The sequence below is a fragment of the Ranitomeya variabilis genome, chromosome 5 (genome assembly GCF_051348905.1).
Source record: "Ranitomeya variabilis isolate aRanVar5 chromosome 5, aRanVar5.hap1, whole genome shotgun sequence".
NCBI lineage: Eukaryota > Metazoa > Chordata > Amphibia > Anura > Dendrobatidae > Ranitomeya > Ranitomeya variabilis.
The window spans coordinates 681,138,867-681,153,291 of NC_135236.1; the positions used below are offsets into that span (position 1 = coordinate 681,138,867).

At 42.3% G+C, this 14,425-nt stretch overlaps 1 protein-coding gene across 20 annotated transcripts in view; it reads right to left on the minus strand.

The window, feature by feature from the left end:
• MICAL3 (microtubule associated monooxygenase, calponin and LIM domain containing 3) overlaps positions 1–14,425 on the minus strand; it is a 71,641-nt gene that overhangs the window by 18,816 nt on the left and 38,400 nt on the right. For 13 of the 20 annotated variants that reach the window (XM_077267095.1, XM_077267094.1, XM_077267092.1 and 10 more), the window contains exons 17-22: positions 7,747–7,933; positions 6,720–6,808; positions 6,434–6,524; positions 2,971–3,166; positions 819–1,054; positions 368–457 (exon numbers count right to left, since the gene is read on the minus strand). In XM_077267095.1, the coding sequence (XP_077123210.1) occupies positions 368–457; positions 819–1,054; positions 2,971–3,166; positions 6,434–6,524; positions 6,720–6,808; positions 7,747–7,933 (889 nt within the window). Of the gene's footprint in view, positions 1–367; positions 458–818; positions 1,055–2,970; positions 3,167–6,433; positions 6,525–6,719; positions 6,809–7,746; positions 7,934–8,431; positions 8,537–9,111; positions 9,214–14,425 lie in introns of all 20 variants that reach the window. The other 7 variants (XM_077267107.1, XM_077267108.1, XM_077267102.1 and 4 more) reach the window with 3 other exon arrangements.

Here is a 14,425-nt window from a genome sequence, read left to right on the forward strand (position 1 = left end):
TACACTGCGGGGCCCCAGCAGAAATCAGCTTATTTCCAGGCTGGTGCTGGGATCAGCCCATGCAGGGAACAAAGAAAAGAATCAGTATCAGAGGTAACTCATGCGCCAGGAAGCCTCCAACAGCACTGAAACCTATGGCGCTGCCTCGCTGTTAGCGCTCAGGATTCTGCCCCGGGAGATCATGCACTCGAGCTCCCACACCTCTGAAAGCAGAAGACTTAGTAATGCAGCTCTGGGTGTGTGCGGAGTAAATCTAGAGGACAATCGCAATTTCAGTGGTGTCGGAATTATTCCAGGTGTTAAATATCCATCGCCGGAAAGAAGGAGAAAATAAAAGGTGGTGGTGGTGGCGGCAAAGGCGGGATACCTTTAAATGTACCAACTGCGTCTTCATCAGAGATACGCTGAAGCCATAGACCCTGCTGCAGTTCTCTCTCCCAGGGGCAATACTCACCCTCTGCACACGGTGGCGCAGTGGAGTCGCCCCTCCCCGCCCCCACAGAGATGGAGACAAAGAGAGAAGCAGAGAAAGATGAGATGACAGGAGAGGTCAATGGGAGAAGAAAGGCACGAGATAAGAGGTCCTCGCGCTCCGAACTACCAACAGATTGGTGAGGTCCGGGGCCCATAATACGAATAATGGCCACTCCAGACCATCATCCAGTCCACGGAGCGGTGAATCCGAGATTAAATGGTTAAAAAAGATTAAAATATGACCCAAGTTGTAACTCAGTCCACAACGTTAGATGAAAACTCCTCTACCAGCACTAAGTGTGGGGTGACGAAAATAACCACCATGTGCACATAAATAAACCCACCTTCACTAGACGGTTCCTCCTCATCATCATCATCTTCGTCATCCTCCTCCTCACTGACACCCAGATCCACAGCCCGATCTGCTTCCATTTCATCCGGACTCCGACCCTTCAGTTTTGCATGAATCTTCACAGCCTCCTTCCAGGGCACACCGCCAAGATCAGAGGAGGGCGCAGGTTCATAACCATCATCCTCCTCCTCATCCTCCTCATCTTCCTCCATCTCAGACTCTGAGCTACTGCAAAAACACCACAATATACAACCACACCAACACCAGTGTAATACTGCCCCTATATACAAGAATATAACTACTATAATACTGCCCCTATGTACAAGAATATAACTACTATAATACTGCTCCTATGTACAAGAATATATCTACTATAATACTGCCCCTATGTACAAGAATATAACTATTATAATACTGCCCCTATGTACAAGAATAACTTCTATAATACTGCCCCTATGTACAAGAATATAACTACTATAATACTGCTCCTATGTACAAGAATATAACTACTACTAGATTGTGGCCCGATTCTAATGCATCGGGTATTCTAGAATATGCATGTCCCGGTAGTATATGGACAATGATGATTCCGACTGTACCCGTCGCTGATTGGTCGAGGCAACCTTTTTGACATCATCGTCGCCATGGCAACCATTATGACATCTACGTCGATACTGTGCCCGTCGCTGATTGGTCGAGGCCTGGCGGCCTCGACCAATCAGAGACGCGGGATTTCCATTATGACATCATCGTCGCCATGCTATGCCCGTCGCTGATTGGTCGAGGCCCAGGCGGCCTCGACCAATCAGCGAATGAATAAACGGGACAGACAGAAAAACCCTTAGACAATTATATATATAGATAATACTGCCCCTATGTACAAGAATATTACTATAATACTGCCCCTATGTACAAGAATATAACTACTATAATACTGCCCCTATGTACAAGAATATAACTACTATAATACTGCTCCTGTATACAAGAATATAACTACTATAATACTGCTCCTATGTACAAGAATATAACTACTATAATACTGCCCCCTATGTACAAGAATATAACTACTATAATACTGCCCCTATGTACAAGAATATAACTACTATAATACTGCCCCTATGTACAAGAATATAACTACTATAATACTGCCCCTATGTACAAGAATATAACTACTATAATACTGCTCCTATGTACAAGAATATAACTACTATAATACTGCTCCTATGTACAAGAATATAACTACTATAATACTGCTCCTATGTACAAGAATATAACTACTATAATACTGCCCCTATGTACAAGAATATAACTACTATAATACTGCTCCTATGTACAAGAATATAACTACTATAATACTGCCCCTATGTACAAGAATATAACTACTATAATACTGCCCCTATGTACAAGAATATAACTACTATAATACTGCTCCTACGTACAAGAATATAACTACTATAATACTGCTCCTATGTACAAGAATATAACTACTATAATACTGCCCCCTATGTACAAGAATATAACTACTATAATACTGCCCCTATGTACAAGAATATAACTACTATAATACTGCTCCTATGTACAAGAATATAACTACTATAATACTGCCCATATGTACAAGAATATAACTACTATAATACTGCCCCCTATGTACAAGAATATAACTACTATAATACTGCTCCTATGTACAAGAATATAACTACTATAATACTGCTCCTATGTACAAGAATATAACTACTATAATACTGCCCCTATGTACAAGAATATAACTACTATAATACTGCTCCTATGTACAAGAATATAACTACTATAATACTGCTCCTATGTACAAGAATATAACTACTATAATACTGCCCCTATGTACAAGAATATAACTACTATAATACTGCCCCCTATGTACAAGAATATAACTACTATAATACTGCCCCTATGTACAGGAATATAACTACTATAATACTGCTCCTATGTACAAGAATATAACTACTATAATACTGCCCCTATGTACAAGAATATAACTACTATAATACTGCCCCTATGTACAAGAATATAACTACTATAATACTGCTCCTATGTACAAGAATATAACTACTATAATACTGCCCCTACGTACAGGAATACGAGTCCTATACTATGTCGGCTGTGCTCACCTGCTGGCGGCCTCCTCCTCGTCTGGTCCTCCCTTATCCAGCAGACTGCTCAGATTGTGCTCCGCCAGCGTCTCCTCTGGAACTTCTTCCAGCTCCTCTTTTTGCATGGAGACTCTGTAGTTCTCCAGCTCGATACGCTCCGGCGTGGCTCGCAGTCTTTTCGCTGCCGTGTGATCCTCACAGTTTATACTGGGACCTGAAAAAACAAACCAACAACATATCGCGGCATAAAAGGCTGGACAATTGGAACGTAAGCTCTTGGGCTGTTGGTACAGTTAAGGTTTGGAAACCATTTTTCGCCCCTTCATGAATAGGCTCTAGGTGGCGCTGTGGCTGCAGGATCTGTAGCAATCACTGGACGATCCGGGTAATTCTGATATTTTGCCCCTCAGAGACCCCCGATGTGATTAATATTCTTCAGTTTTGCTTTTAATTTGCTGCCATTTTGCTAATCTATAATGTCATGTGACTAGATATAAAAGTGTATTGACTGCTCTGTAATGATTTCTTCCCAGGTGTGAGCAAAAATTAAAGGGATATTTCCATCTCAATATGTAGTATGTGTAATAATAATAATATTAGGACACACCTCCAATTAGAAATGTAGTATAGTTTTCCTGATTAGCCATGTCACTTAACTTATGTGCAGGGCATTGTTTGTAGCTTAGATATCCATGGTTTTTATGAGTGTCACTGAGTGGTTGTAACCATGGATACCTAAGCTACTGCAATGCACCTGGAGGTGAGCAACATAGCGAATCAGAACAACTATACATTTCTAATTAGAGGCATTTGGTAATATTTTTATTATTACACCTACTACATATTGGGATAAGATCTTTAAGATGGGAATATCCCTTTAAAGCCGATATAGCGGCGAAAGCTGCGTTCATAATTTTGTCTGTGCAGCTTTGGACAGGAGTAGAGTAAATTCGGAGCCATTCATCACCAGATTTGGTTCTCTCCACTAAAACGATGCTCTAAAGTGGAGCCTTTAATATTTAAATTGACGGCGTCTCTTTACCCGTAAAATTTAAAAAAAAAAAAAAAAACTCAGAAGCCAGCGGGTAAAAAAAACAACAAAAGCTTTAATTAAATTAAAACATGCAACAGAGAAAAAAGTGGAGGAACACAACAAATACAGAGCATGACACAGGAAGAAATACAGAGACGCACAGGGCAAAAGATCCAGGGCGGAGCCTCAGAGGGGGCGGGGCCTAATACTGGGCGAGCTGTCAATCACACGGAGCAGGCGCTAGCAGGGTGTCCGCACTTACATTAGCGCCGTTATCCTAAGGAAAAGGATTTGGGTCATATAGAAACTGGTTCATCATCTCCAGAGCTGCATTTGTAATTCTGCTGGTTCACTGGAGCAGACGATCCCCTCGACCCAAAATCAGCTCACCGGTGACCGAGTAGGAAACCTCTCCGCATTCAGGAGCAGACACAGGCTGTACTCATCAGCCAGCAGAATTAGGAGTGCAGCTCTGGCTGTTACTAATGTAAGGAAAGTGGACACATAAATCATACTCCGGACCCGCACTATAATGGGGGCTTCAAAGAACAGTGCGGACCCCTCCTGCTCTTAGGCAGAGCCCCAAGATTTAAAGGGAATTTCCAAGTTACATTTTACGTTTATTGTCATTTTCTATCTCAAGTCATAATATAGATATTTATCATTTTAAGGTCATTTCTGGCTTCCTACATGTGCGGGAGGACATAAATACTCAGCGCATTGACATTTAAAGGGATACACACATTAGAATCTCATCTGAGCGGACACCACAACACTGACAGTTTCCATAGAAGCGATAGGACGGACGCGTTCACGTTATTAATCGACACAGAGAAAGGAGGACGACGACGTGGAACAGGACAAAACTTGCGGTACAGAGAGAAAAAAGCAAAATGCTTGCAAGTTACAACTGCTCCAGAACAGAAGTCTAAAAATCTGATTAATAAAGCCGGAAGAAAAAACGTGCGACATCCAAAAATCCTCCAAGATGGAAGGTTACAATCCCGTATTAATGAAGGAGTATTATCATAGGAAATGCATTAATCAGATTTTTCTACTATACACCCAGGCGCAGATCCCTTTAATCCTCCACGCACCTTTATGAAATTGATAGTAATTATAGTAACGCTATTCTCCCATATGTAACAAGTTACCGCAGATGCGTCGGGTTACAACAGCTCAGCACTGACAGCCATAAAAACAGCACTAAAAGCAATTACGGCACAACCAATGCCGTCTGCGGCAGAAACTACTTACTCTGCGGAGATCCGGACGGTCGAAACGCAGCAAGTATTAACGAAGAAACTCCCAAGGAAAAAAAAAAAAAGGAAGAATGCTCCAGAGAAATATATTTTGACAAAAATCTGATTAATAAGGCGGCGAGAGCTGAGACCGATGGTAACTAACCACTGCCTGACAACTGGGCAGAACTGCGGTTGTCAGGATGTGTATCCCGAGCAGCCAGACTACTAAATCAGATTTCATTTTTTTTTCCCTGAGATTAAAACTGGAGAAAAAATGGAAACCGCACATTCTACCTATGGGAAAAAGCCATTTTATATTTAAAAGATGATTAAAAATAAATAAAGGTGAAACGATGTTATCATCCAGTAAGAAAACTCAGGAAAAGCGCAGATCTTGTGCCTTCCCAGGTTCTGTACCAATTTACTGGAATTCCGAAAAATAACCACTTTTTACGTTGCAACAATCATTTAACCCGTTCAGTGCACACAAGTGTGAAATTTTGGTAAAATACATAAAAATAAATATAACCCGTGAAGACCCGTGCAAAAACAGTAAATGTATTCTTTTCAAGTATTAAATAAAAAAAAAAAAAGTGCGCAGCGAGCCGACTGTTCCTGAATATAATAATCTAAAGATCTTTTCTTTTGACGGCCTCTCAAAAACAAACAAAAAAGTGTTTAAAAACAAAACAAAAATAAAACTTCCTGTTTAGAACACTGTTTTTAAGTTTTATCAGGAGGTACAACAAACACCCCTCACTTTTGGTTCCAGTTAATACTGACTACAACTCACATCGCACAAAAATAAAAAATGGCAGTAAAAATAAATAAATAAAAAACAATAAAAAGGTTGAGACGACCCCAACTTAACACACTATTTTGTGGTGAGAAAAGGAAAATAAAAAGGATTTTTGCAATTGATCTATATATCGGCGAATGGAAATGAAAGCTGCACAATATCCAGATTATTCCATCCTGCGGACCCCTCAGGGCACCGACGACCAAGGAAACTCCCCCAACATTTGCATTAGGATTTCAGACTGGACATAGAGAAACGGGAGGCCGAACACCGTCAGCTGGCACATGAAATAACAGTCCAATGGGTCTTGGCAGAGCAGACTCTTTACGGTGGACGCCATTCTCGGCAGCCGCTGTGCCAGGGAACACAGGCTCATAGCGCGCCGCAGGAAGGAACTGCGGGTACCTGGGGTCTTCTCTGCAGCAGCAAGTGGCAACGTGGGGGCTCGGCCAGGATCTTCAGCATCGGGGGTATCCTTTGTGGGTCCTTTGAGCTCCTGCAGAATCAAAGATCGTAATGTGTATAGAAAACTTTTTTTTTCCCCCTTGTGTTAGTCTTTACTGCATGTCTAGAAGATGAGAACATATTAGATTAGTGGCTGTGATTTACGGAGCCCTGGATGATCAGAAGTCTAATAAGTGTATGATGGGAGTTGTAGTGCCACAAAGCCTAGCTAAGCAGCAAGACTCACCTTGCTGACCTGCGCAGGAGCGGCCGCCCTCTTCCGCTGGCTGTACCCAGAACGTCTGTAACAGTAGTGCGGTTTGCAATAAAATTTTCCTGTTAAAAAAAAAAAAAAGTGAAAAACCAGAAGAGGTGTTCGATTTTTTGCTTAGACTTTAGCAGAGCAGATACAGAATGTAACGGGAAAGGACTTTGATGTAGCAGCAGTTTCTAAGCTGTGGGCAGGGTATGGGGAAACTTGGTGGGGGAACAATATGCTACTGTGTGAGGGACAAAAAGACGTCAATGTCACATGCAGCAAAGAGGAGGCAGAGAGGAGAATGGTCATGTCTTAACCCCATCAAGGACAGAGTGTAAAACTTAAAGGACATTAAACCTGAAGCTATCATTTATAGGTGACTGGTATAAATCAACATACTTGAAGTCTAATTGTGCAAAAAAAATACCAGATTTTAAAGAGTTCAATTTTTAATAACCACATTTAACACAACATTTTGTACAAATGGGTTAGTGACAGACCCCATAGCGGGTCCTTGATCATAAAAAAAAAAAAATGATAATCTTATTTTATTAAACAATTTTTTCCAGAAATGTTTTATAGTACGAACAATATTAGCAATAGAATATAAAAATAGAATAAAAACGAAACGCTATTCCCATTAATTCACCTCTGGGAGCAAAGAAAAAAGAAAAAAAAAAAAAAAAAAAGGTACGAAATACAAAATGTTCTTCTGAAAATATAAATTTTAAAAGATTTCCCTAATGGCTACTTGCAGAATATAATGGGGAAGTAGAATATTACAAAAACGTGTTTTTTTTTCCAGGAACAGCACCACACCTATACACAAATATATCGCAGCTCAGCCTTGTTTACTGTAGTGGAACAAAGCTGCAATATGGGACAGACTTAGGAGAGGTGTGGTTTCTCCATAAAATAAAAAAACAACATGTTTCTACAATCCTTGACATCCCGTTTAAAAATGTCAGGATATGTAAAGCCTTAATCCGTATGTGGGACTCCCATAGTAACTCACCATCTTCCAGGTCATAGGCGTAGCAGGAAAGACGCAGAGTTGTATTGCAGTAGTCACATTGAAAGCAGCTTCGATGGAAGAATTTCCCCTCTGCGCTCAAACGCTCCATGACGTAGACTCTCCTGTGGCAGAAGTAACAGACATCGCTGCCCCCGAGGTTCTGAGGGAATTCTTTCCTGAAAGATGCCTGAAGTACACCAGAAAATAATAACTGGTTAATAAGGAATATAAAAATGTGTCAGCAGTCTATTACAGTAATGGCGCAAAGGAGAAAGGCTTGGATGTTTTCAGCAGATTATATATTTTGATAGCGTTTTCTGAAGGTTTGGGGTTGTGGAGAACCCCATGGCAGTCCCTCACTGCAAATAGGACTGCAGACTGAAATGCTACAAAATGCGGTCAGATAGTTGGCACTCCTGATGCACATGAGAATCAACACCAGATCCTCAGAGATGTTAAATGACAGCTAATGGATTATTGGAATTTTACACGTAACTGGAATTTTTTTTTTTTCAGGAAAGAAAAAAAAATAATAATAATTTAGACTTCTCAATCTGTTCCACCAATTCATCAGGAGATGCTGACGGTTAATGCAGTAAAACATTAAACTTACACAAACTGCAAGTAAAAAATTGTGACAGACGAAAAAAAAAAAAATTCAAGTCAACAACATATTTGATCTTACCACTTTTTTCCCAAATAATGGCTTTGGGGTCTCCTTCTTTTGAAGCTGATTGGCTATTTGCTCAGCCAATGAGCTCACTCCACCTGTATATAGCTTTATGTATTTCTTAATGGACAAACAGGAATCCAAAAGCCAAACAAAAAGAATGACAGGTCAGAAGACAAAGGGCAGAGGTTGTACACACCCAACAGAACAGCAGTGTCAGGGGGTCACACACATCGTGCTGTGGGAGGTGATCAGATTAGTAAATGGTATTTCCTCGGATATCCAATAAGTTGCCAAAATGGCTTTCACGCGGTGGAAAAGCAATAACAATGGCGCATTCCTGTTATAATGGTCACGTGATGCGGACTTCCGGCTGTAAATCAGCGACTCGATCACTACGATCTTCTGTAGGGATTTATCACCTCAACTCTTTATTGGAGCCTCAAGCGCTTGGAAATCCTTTGTGTTACGTCAGTGTACCCTCGGCTGCAGTGGTCACACGGTACGGGTGCGTGGATCCCGAAATTAGCATCCGCCAGACTCAATTTAAAGCCCAAAGATTTTCTGTTCTGTATCCCGCAGTGCTGAAAGCTGAAGACCCGTGAGCGCTCTGCAGCCGGCTGTGACCAACGCAGGTAACTACAACATGCGCATGCAGTAAGCGGAACACACGCAGCGCGCCACAAAGACGCTACCTGTCGGATCTCATCGTATGAGGGGGAAGCCGGGCGTTCGGCTGAGCGCAGGGTGACCGAATCCTGCCAGAGGTCGATTGGGGAGCGGCGCATGTTCTCAGACTCAAGCTGGTGGGTATAGAGAGGTGTCAACATTGTGGGACGGGAAAAATTGCAGAGGGCACCACATGTCACTGTACCCGTATGAACTTTAGGACGCAAGACTCAATTTTTGCAGCACAAAAAGAATTTTAGTGCCAAATATTCTGCTTTCCTTCATATGGTCATAAAGTAGTAGGTGAAAATTTAGTATCTGCAGCCACCACTAGGGGGAGCTCCCTGTATACAGAGATACATGATAAGATCCTGTCTGCAGCCACCACTAGGGGGAGCTCCCTGTATACAGAGATACATGATAAGATCCTGTCTGCAACCACCACTAGGGGGAGCTCCCTGTATACAGAGATACATGATAATATCCTGTCTGCAGTCACCAGTAGGGGAAGCTCCCTGTATACAGAGATACATGATAAGATCCTGTCTGCAGCCACCACTAGGGGGAGCTCCCTGTATACAGAGATATATGATAAGATCCTGTCTGCAGCCACCACTAGGGGGAGCTCCCTGTATACAGAGATACATGATAAGATCCTGTCTGCAGTCACCACTAGGGGGAGCTCCCTGTATACAGAGACACATGATAAGATCCTGTCTGCAGCCACCACTAGGGGAAGCTCCCTGTATAGAGAGATACATGATAAGAACCTGTCTGCAGACACCACTAGGGGGAGCTCCCTGTATACAGAGATACATGATAAGATCCTGTCTGCAGACACCACTAGGGGGAGCTCCCTGTATACAGAGATACATGATAAGATCATGTCTGCAGACACCACTAGGGGGAGCTCCCTGTATACAGAGATACATGATAAGATCCTGTCTGCAGACACCACTAGGGGGAGCTCCCTGTATACAGAGATACATGATAAGATCATGTCTGCAGCCACCACTAGGGGGAGCTCCCTGTATATAGAGATACATGATAAGATCCTGTCTGCAGCCACCACTAGGGGGAGCTCCCTGTATACAGAGATACATGATAAGATCCTGTCTGCAGCCACCACTAGGGGGAGCTCCCTGTATACAGAGATACATGATAAGATCCTGTCTGTAGCCACCACTAGGGGGAGCTCCCTGTATACAGAGATACATGATAAGATCCTGTCTGCAGCCACCACTAGGGGGAGCTCCCTGTATACAGAGATACATAAGATCCTGTCTGCAGCCACCACTAGGGGGAGCTCCCTGTATACAGAGATACATGATAAGATCCTGTCTGTAGCCACCACTAGGGGGAGCTCCCTGTATACAGAGATACATGATAAGATCCTGTCTGCAGCCACCACTAGGGGGAGCTCCCTGTATACAGAGATACATGATAAGATCCTGTCTGCAGTCACCACTAGGGGGAGCTCCCTGTATACAGAGATACATGATAAGATCCTGTCTGCAGCCACCACTAGGGGGAGCTCCCTGTATACAGAGATACATGATAAGATCCTGTCTGCAGCCACCACTAGGGGGAGCTCCCTGTGTACAGAGATACATGATAAGATCCTGTCTGCAGCCGGGTCATTCCATATCAAGTGATCCAAATATGAATATTTTTTTTACCTTACGTCTTTAGATCTTTTTTATTTTTTGTTTTTATGAAGTACAACTTTAGTTAATTACAAATTAAAAGTTTAAATTTTTTTTCTTCATCAGTTAATTTTTTACAGATTTTTAACGTTTTGAAAAAGCATGGATTTTGGCCTGGTATGGCTTTACATTTTTTATCATATCTCGGGCTAGAATTAAGATATAGAGGTGGGAGAGGCATCATTTTTCTCAGAACGGTACTGGCTTTCATTTGATATGTCACAAGACTATGTTTCTTTATATTTTGTTTTGGAGAAATCAAATTAAAAATTTTGATGCGCAATTCTGAAAAAAACGTATGTTTTAAAATTGTGAAAACATGCATGTGTTACACTTGTGTCCTTGTTTATATTTGTACAGGGATTCAACTTGGGATCTATCACATTTGTATTTTTTGTTAAGCCTTGAATCATCTGATTTTATGTTTGTGTGAGTTTCTTCCCTTTTTCTTTTCAAATTACAACTTATTGCATTCAACATTTATATGTAACAATAAAGAAACACAAAAAACAAATACCAAAGTGCCAGAATAAATACATCTTAATCATCATAACAACTTGCTCAGCATTTTCAACCTGAATTCATTGAACAAGCCAAAAGATAAAAGGTGATCACATCCTCAAGTGTGGTTTTCTAAATACAGTCTCGGCCTATTTTATATGTTAAAAACAAGATTCAAAGAACCAATATTTCTACCACCTATTTATACATGGAACAATTTTTTTTCTACTATATCACTAAACATGTCATTTCTGAAGTGTTTAAGAAGAATAGTCCACTAGTTAAATCCTCGTACTATAAAATATGAACTAATCAAACAATAGTAGGTTTACACTGGCCTTCTATCATGAGTGTGTCCCTTCTAGTGGGTGAAATGTCATCTTGCCCATAAGCGCTCACCAGCAATGGCCGTTTCCTTCTGTGTCAGAGTATGTGCAGCTGTCATGGTGCTCGGCTCCACCTGAGTTATATCTGATTTTTGTTCACTTTTACAATGTCTGGTTTTCTTGGATACACAAAGGACGGCGCTGGACCAGACGGTGCAGAAAAGTCACTTCTACGTCTTCATTTTCACAATCTTTGGAGAGTCAGTAGCCGCCAGCGCCGATCATATTCACAGGTCACGTAACCAGTTGTGTCATCCATGGCCGATCTTGTGCCGCCTTCTACCACCTCATGGACGTCACTGTCTTTATTTCCACTACATGGGATGACAGTCCGGTATTGCTGAGTCCCTGTGATGGGTTCTGCTTCCTGTAACCAATATAACAATCTCTCCTCCTCTTTGTAGTCCTGGTTTGTACAATACATGAACTGGATGTTAAGAATATTTTTCTCCCTCCATTTGAGGAGTTGCCTGGGTGTAATATTTGGTGTGAATACGGTCTGTGGAGGCCCGAGCTGCTGACCTGTCATCTGCTCTGCAGTCACCGTCTGCCCCTGGTCATCCTCAGCCCTAACAAAGCTTCCTCCTCTGTCCTCTCCTGCTTCTAAGCTCTAACATAATAAAATAATACAGGAATATCTAGCAATCATGGATTATTTGGTAAATCTAGACCCCACACTGCTAGACCACAAGCTGAACAGATCTGAAATCAAGATTTTTGAACTGACACTGTAATAGTTTTATTTTTTAAAATATGATCCCATAATGATCCCATCTTGTATTTTGGTACAGATGTGAATAGGAGCATAGCAGGGACATGTGCAGTTTTTGAAATTTTTTAATTAAACGTTTTTTTCGGAAATGCGTTTTAAAGTTTTGCGCCTGCGTTCGCATACGTAAATTATTATCAAAGATACCCTTGTGACATATCTGGTGAAAGCCTGTACTGTTCTGAGTAGAATGGTGTTTATTTTGTTTCTCTATCTCTTTTCTAGCCTGAGTTATGGGGAGAAATGTAAAGGCAGGCAACACCGAAATTCGCACTTTTTCCGAACTTTGAAAATCAATAAAAAATAAAAAAAAAAATTCTAGAATTTTTTTTTCCTCGCATTTTGCATTCTCTGACACACTATTACCAAATAACAAAATCTCAAAAGAATTAAAAATATAGTGGTAAAAATCATTGGTTCACTTGACATGGAATGACCCAGCCACCACTAGGGGGAGCTCCCTGTGTACAGAGATACATGATAACATCCTGTCTGCAGCCACCACTAGGGGGAGCTCCCTGTATACAGAGATACATGATAAGATCCTGTCTGCAGCCACCACTAGGGGGAGCTCCCTGTACACAGAGATACATGATAAGATCCTGTCTGCAGCCACCACTAGGGGGAGCTCCCTGTATACAGAGATACATGATAAGATCCTGTCTGCAGCCACCACTAGGGGGAGCTCCCTGTATACAGAGATACATGATAAGATCCTGTCTGCAGCCACCACTAGGGGGAGCTCCCTGTATACAGAGATACATGATGAGATCCTGTCTGCAGCCACCACTAGGGGGAGCTCCCTGTATACAGAGATACATGATAAGAACCTGTCTGCAGCCACCACTAGGGGGAGCTCCCTGTATACAGAGATACATGATAAGATCCTGTCTGCAGCCACCACTAGGAGGAGCTCCCTGTATATAGAGATACATGATAAGATCCTGTCTGCAGACACCACTAGGGGGAGCTCCCTGTATACAGAGATACATGATAAGATCATGTCTGCAGCCATCACAAGGGGGAGCTCCCTGTATATAGAGACACATAAGATCCTGTCTGCAGCCACCACTAGGGGGAGCTCCCTGTATATAGAGACACATAAGATCCTGCCTGCAGTCACCACTAGGGGGAGCTCCCTGTATACAGAGATACATGATAAGATCCTGTCTGCAGCCACCACTAGGGGGAGCTCCCTGTATACAGAGATACATGATAAGATCCTGTCTGCAGTCACCACTAGGGGGAGCTCCCTGTATACAGAGATACATAAGATCCTGTCTGCAGTCACCACTAGGGGGAGCTCCCTGTATACAGAGATACATGATAAGATCCTGTCTGCAGTCACCACTAGGGGGAGCTCCCTGTATACAGAGATACATGATAACATCCTGTCTGCAGCCACCACTAAGGGGAGCTCCCTGTATACAGAGATACATGATGAGATCCTGTCTGCAGCCACCACTAGGGGGAGCTCCCTGTGTACAGAGATACATGATAAGATCCTGTCTGCAGCCACCACTAGGGGGAGCTCCCTGTATACAGAGATACATGATGAGATCCTGTCTGCAGCCACCACTAGGAGGAGCTCCCTGTATACAGAGATACATGATAAGATCCTGTCTGCAGCCACCACTAAGGGGAGCTCCCTGTATACAGAGATACATGATAAGATCCTGTCTGCAGCCACCACTAGGGGGAGCTCCCTGTATACAGAGATACGTGATCAGATCCTGTTTGCAGCCACCACCAGGGGGAGTTCCCTGTATACAGAGATACATGATAAGATCCTGTCAGCAGTCACCACTAGGGGGAGCTCCCTATATACAAAGAAACATGATAAGATCCTGTCTGCAGTCACCACTAGAGGGAGCTCCCTGTATACATAGATACATGATAAGATCCTGTCTGCAGCCACCACTACGGCGGGATGCAATGCAGTTTTTTTTTGGGGGGATGTGACCCCGATACTAAGCGC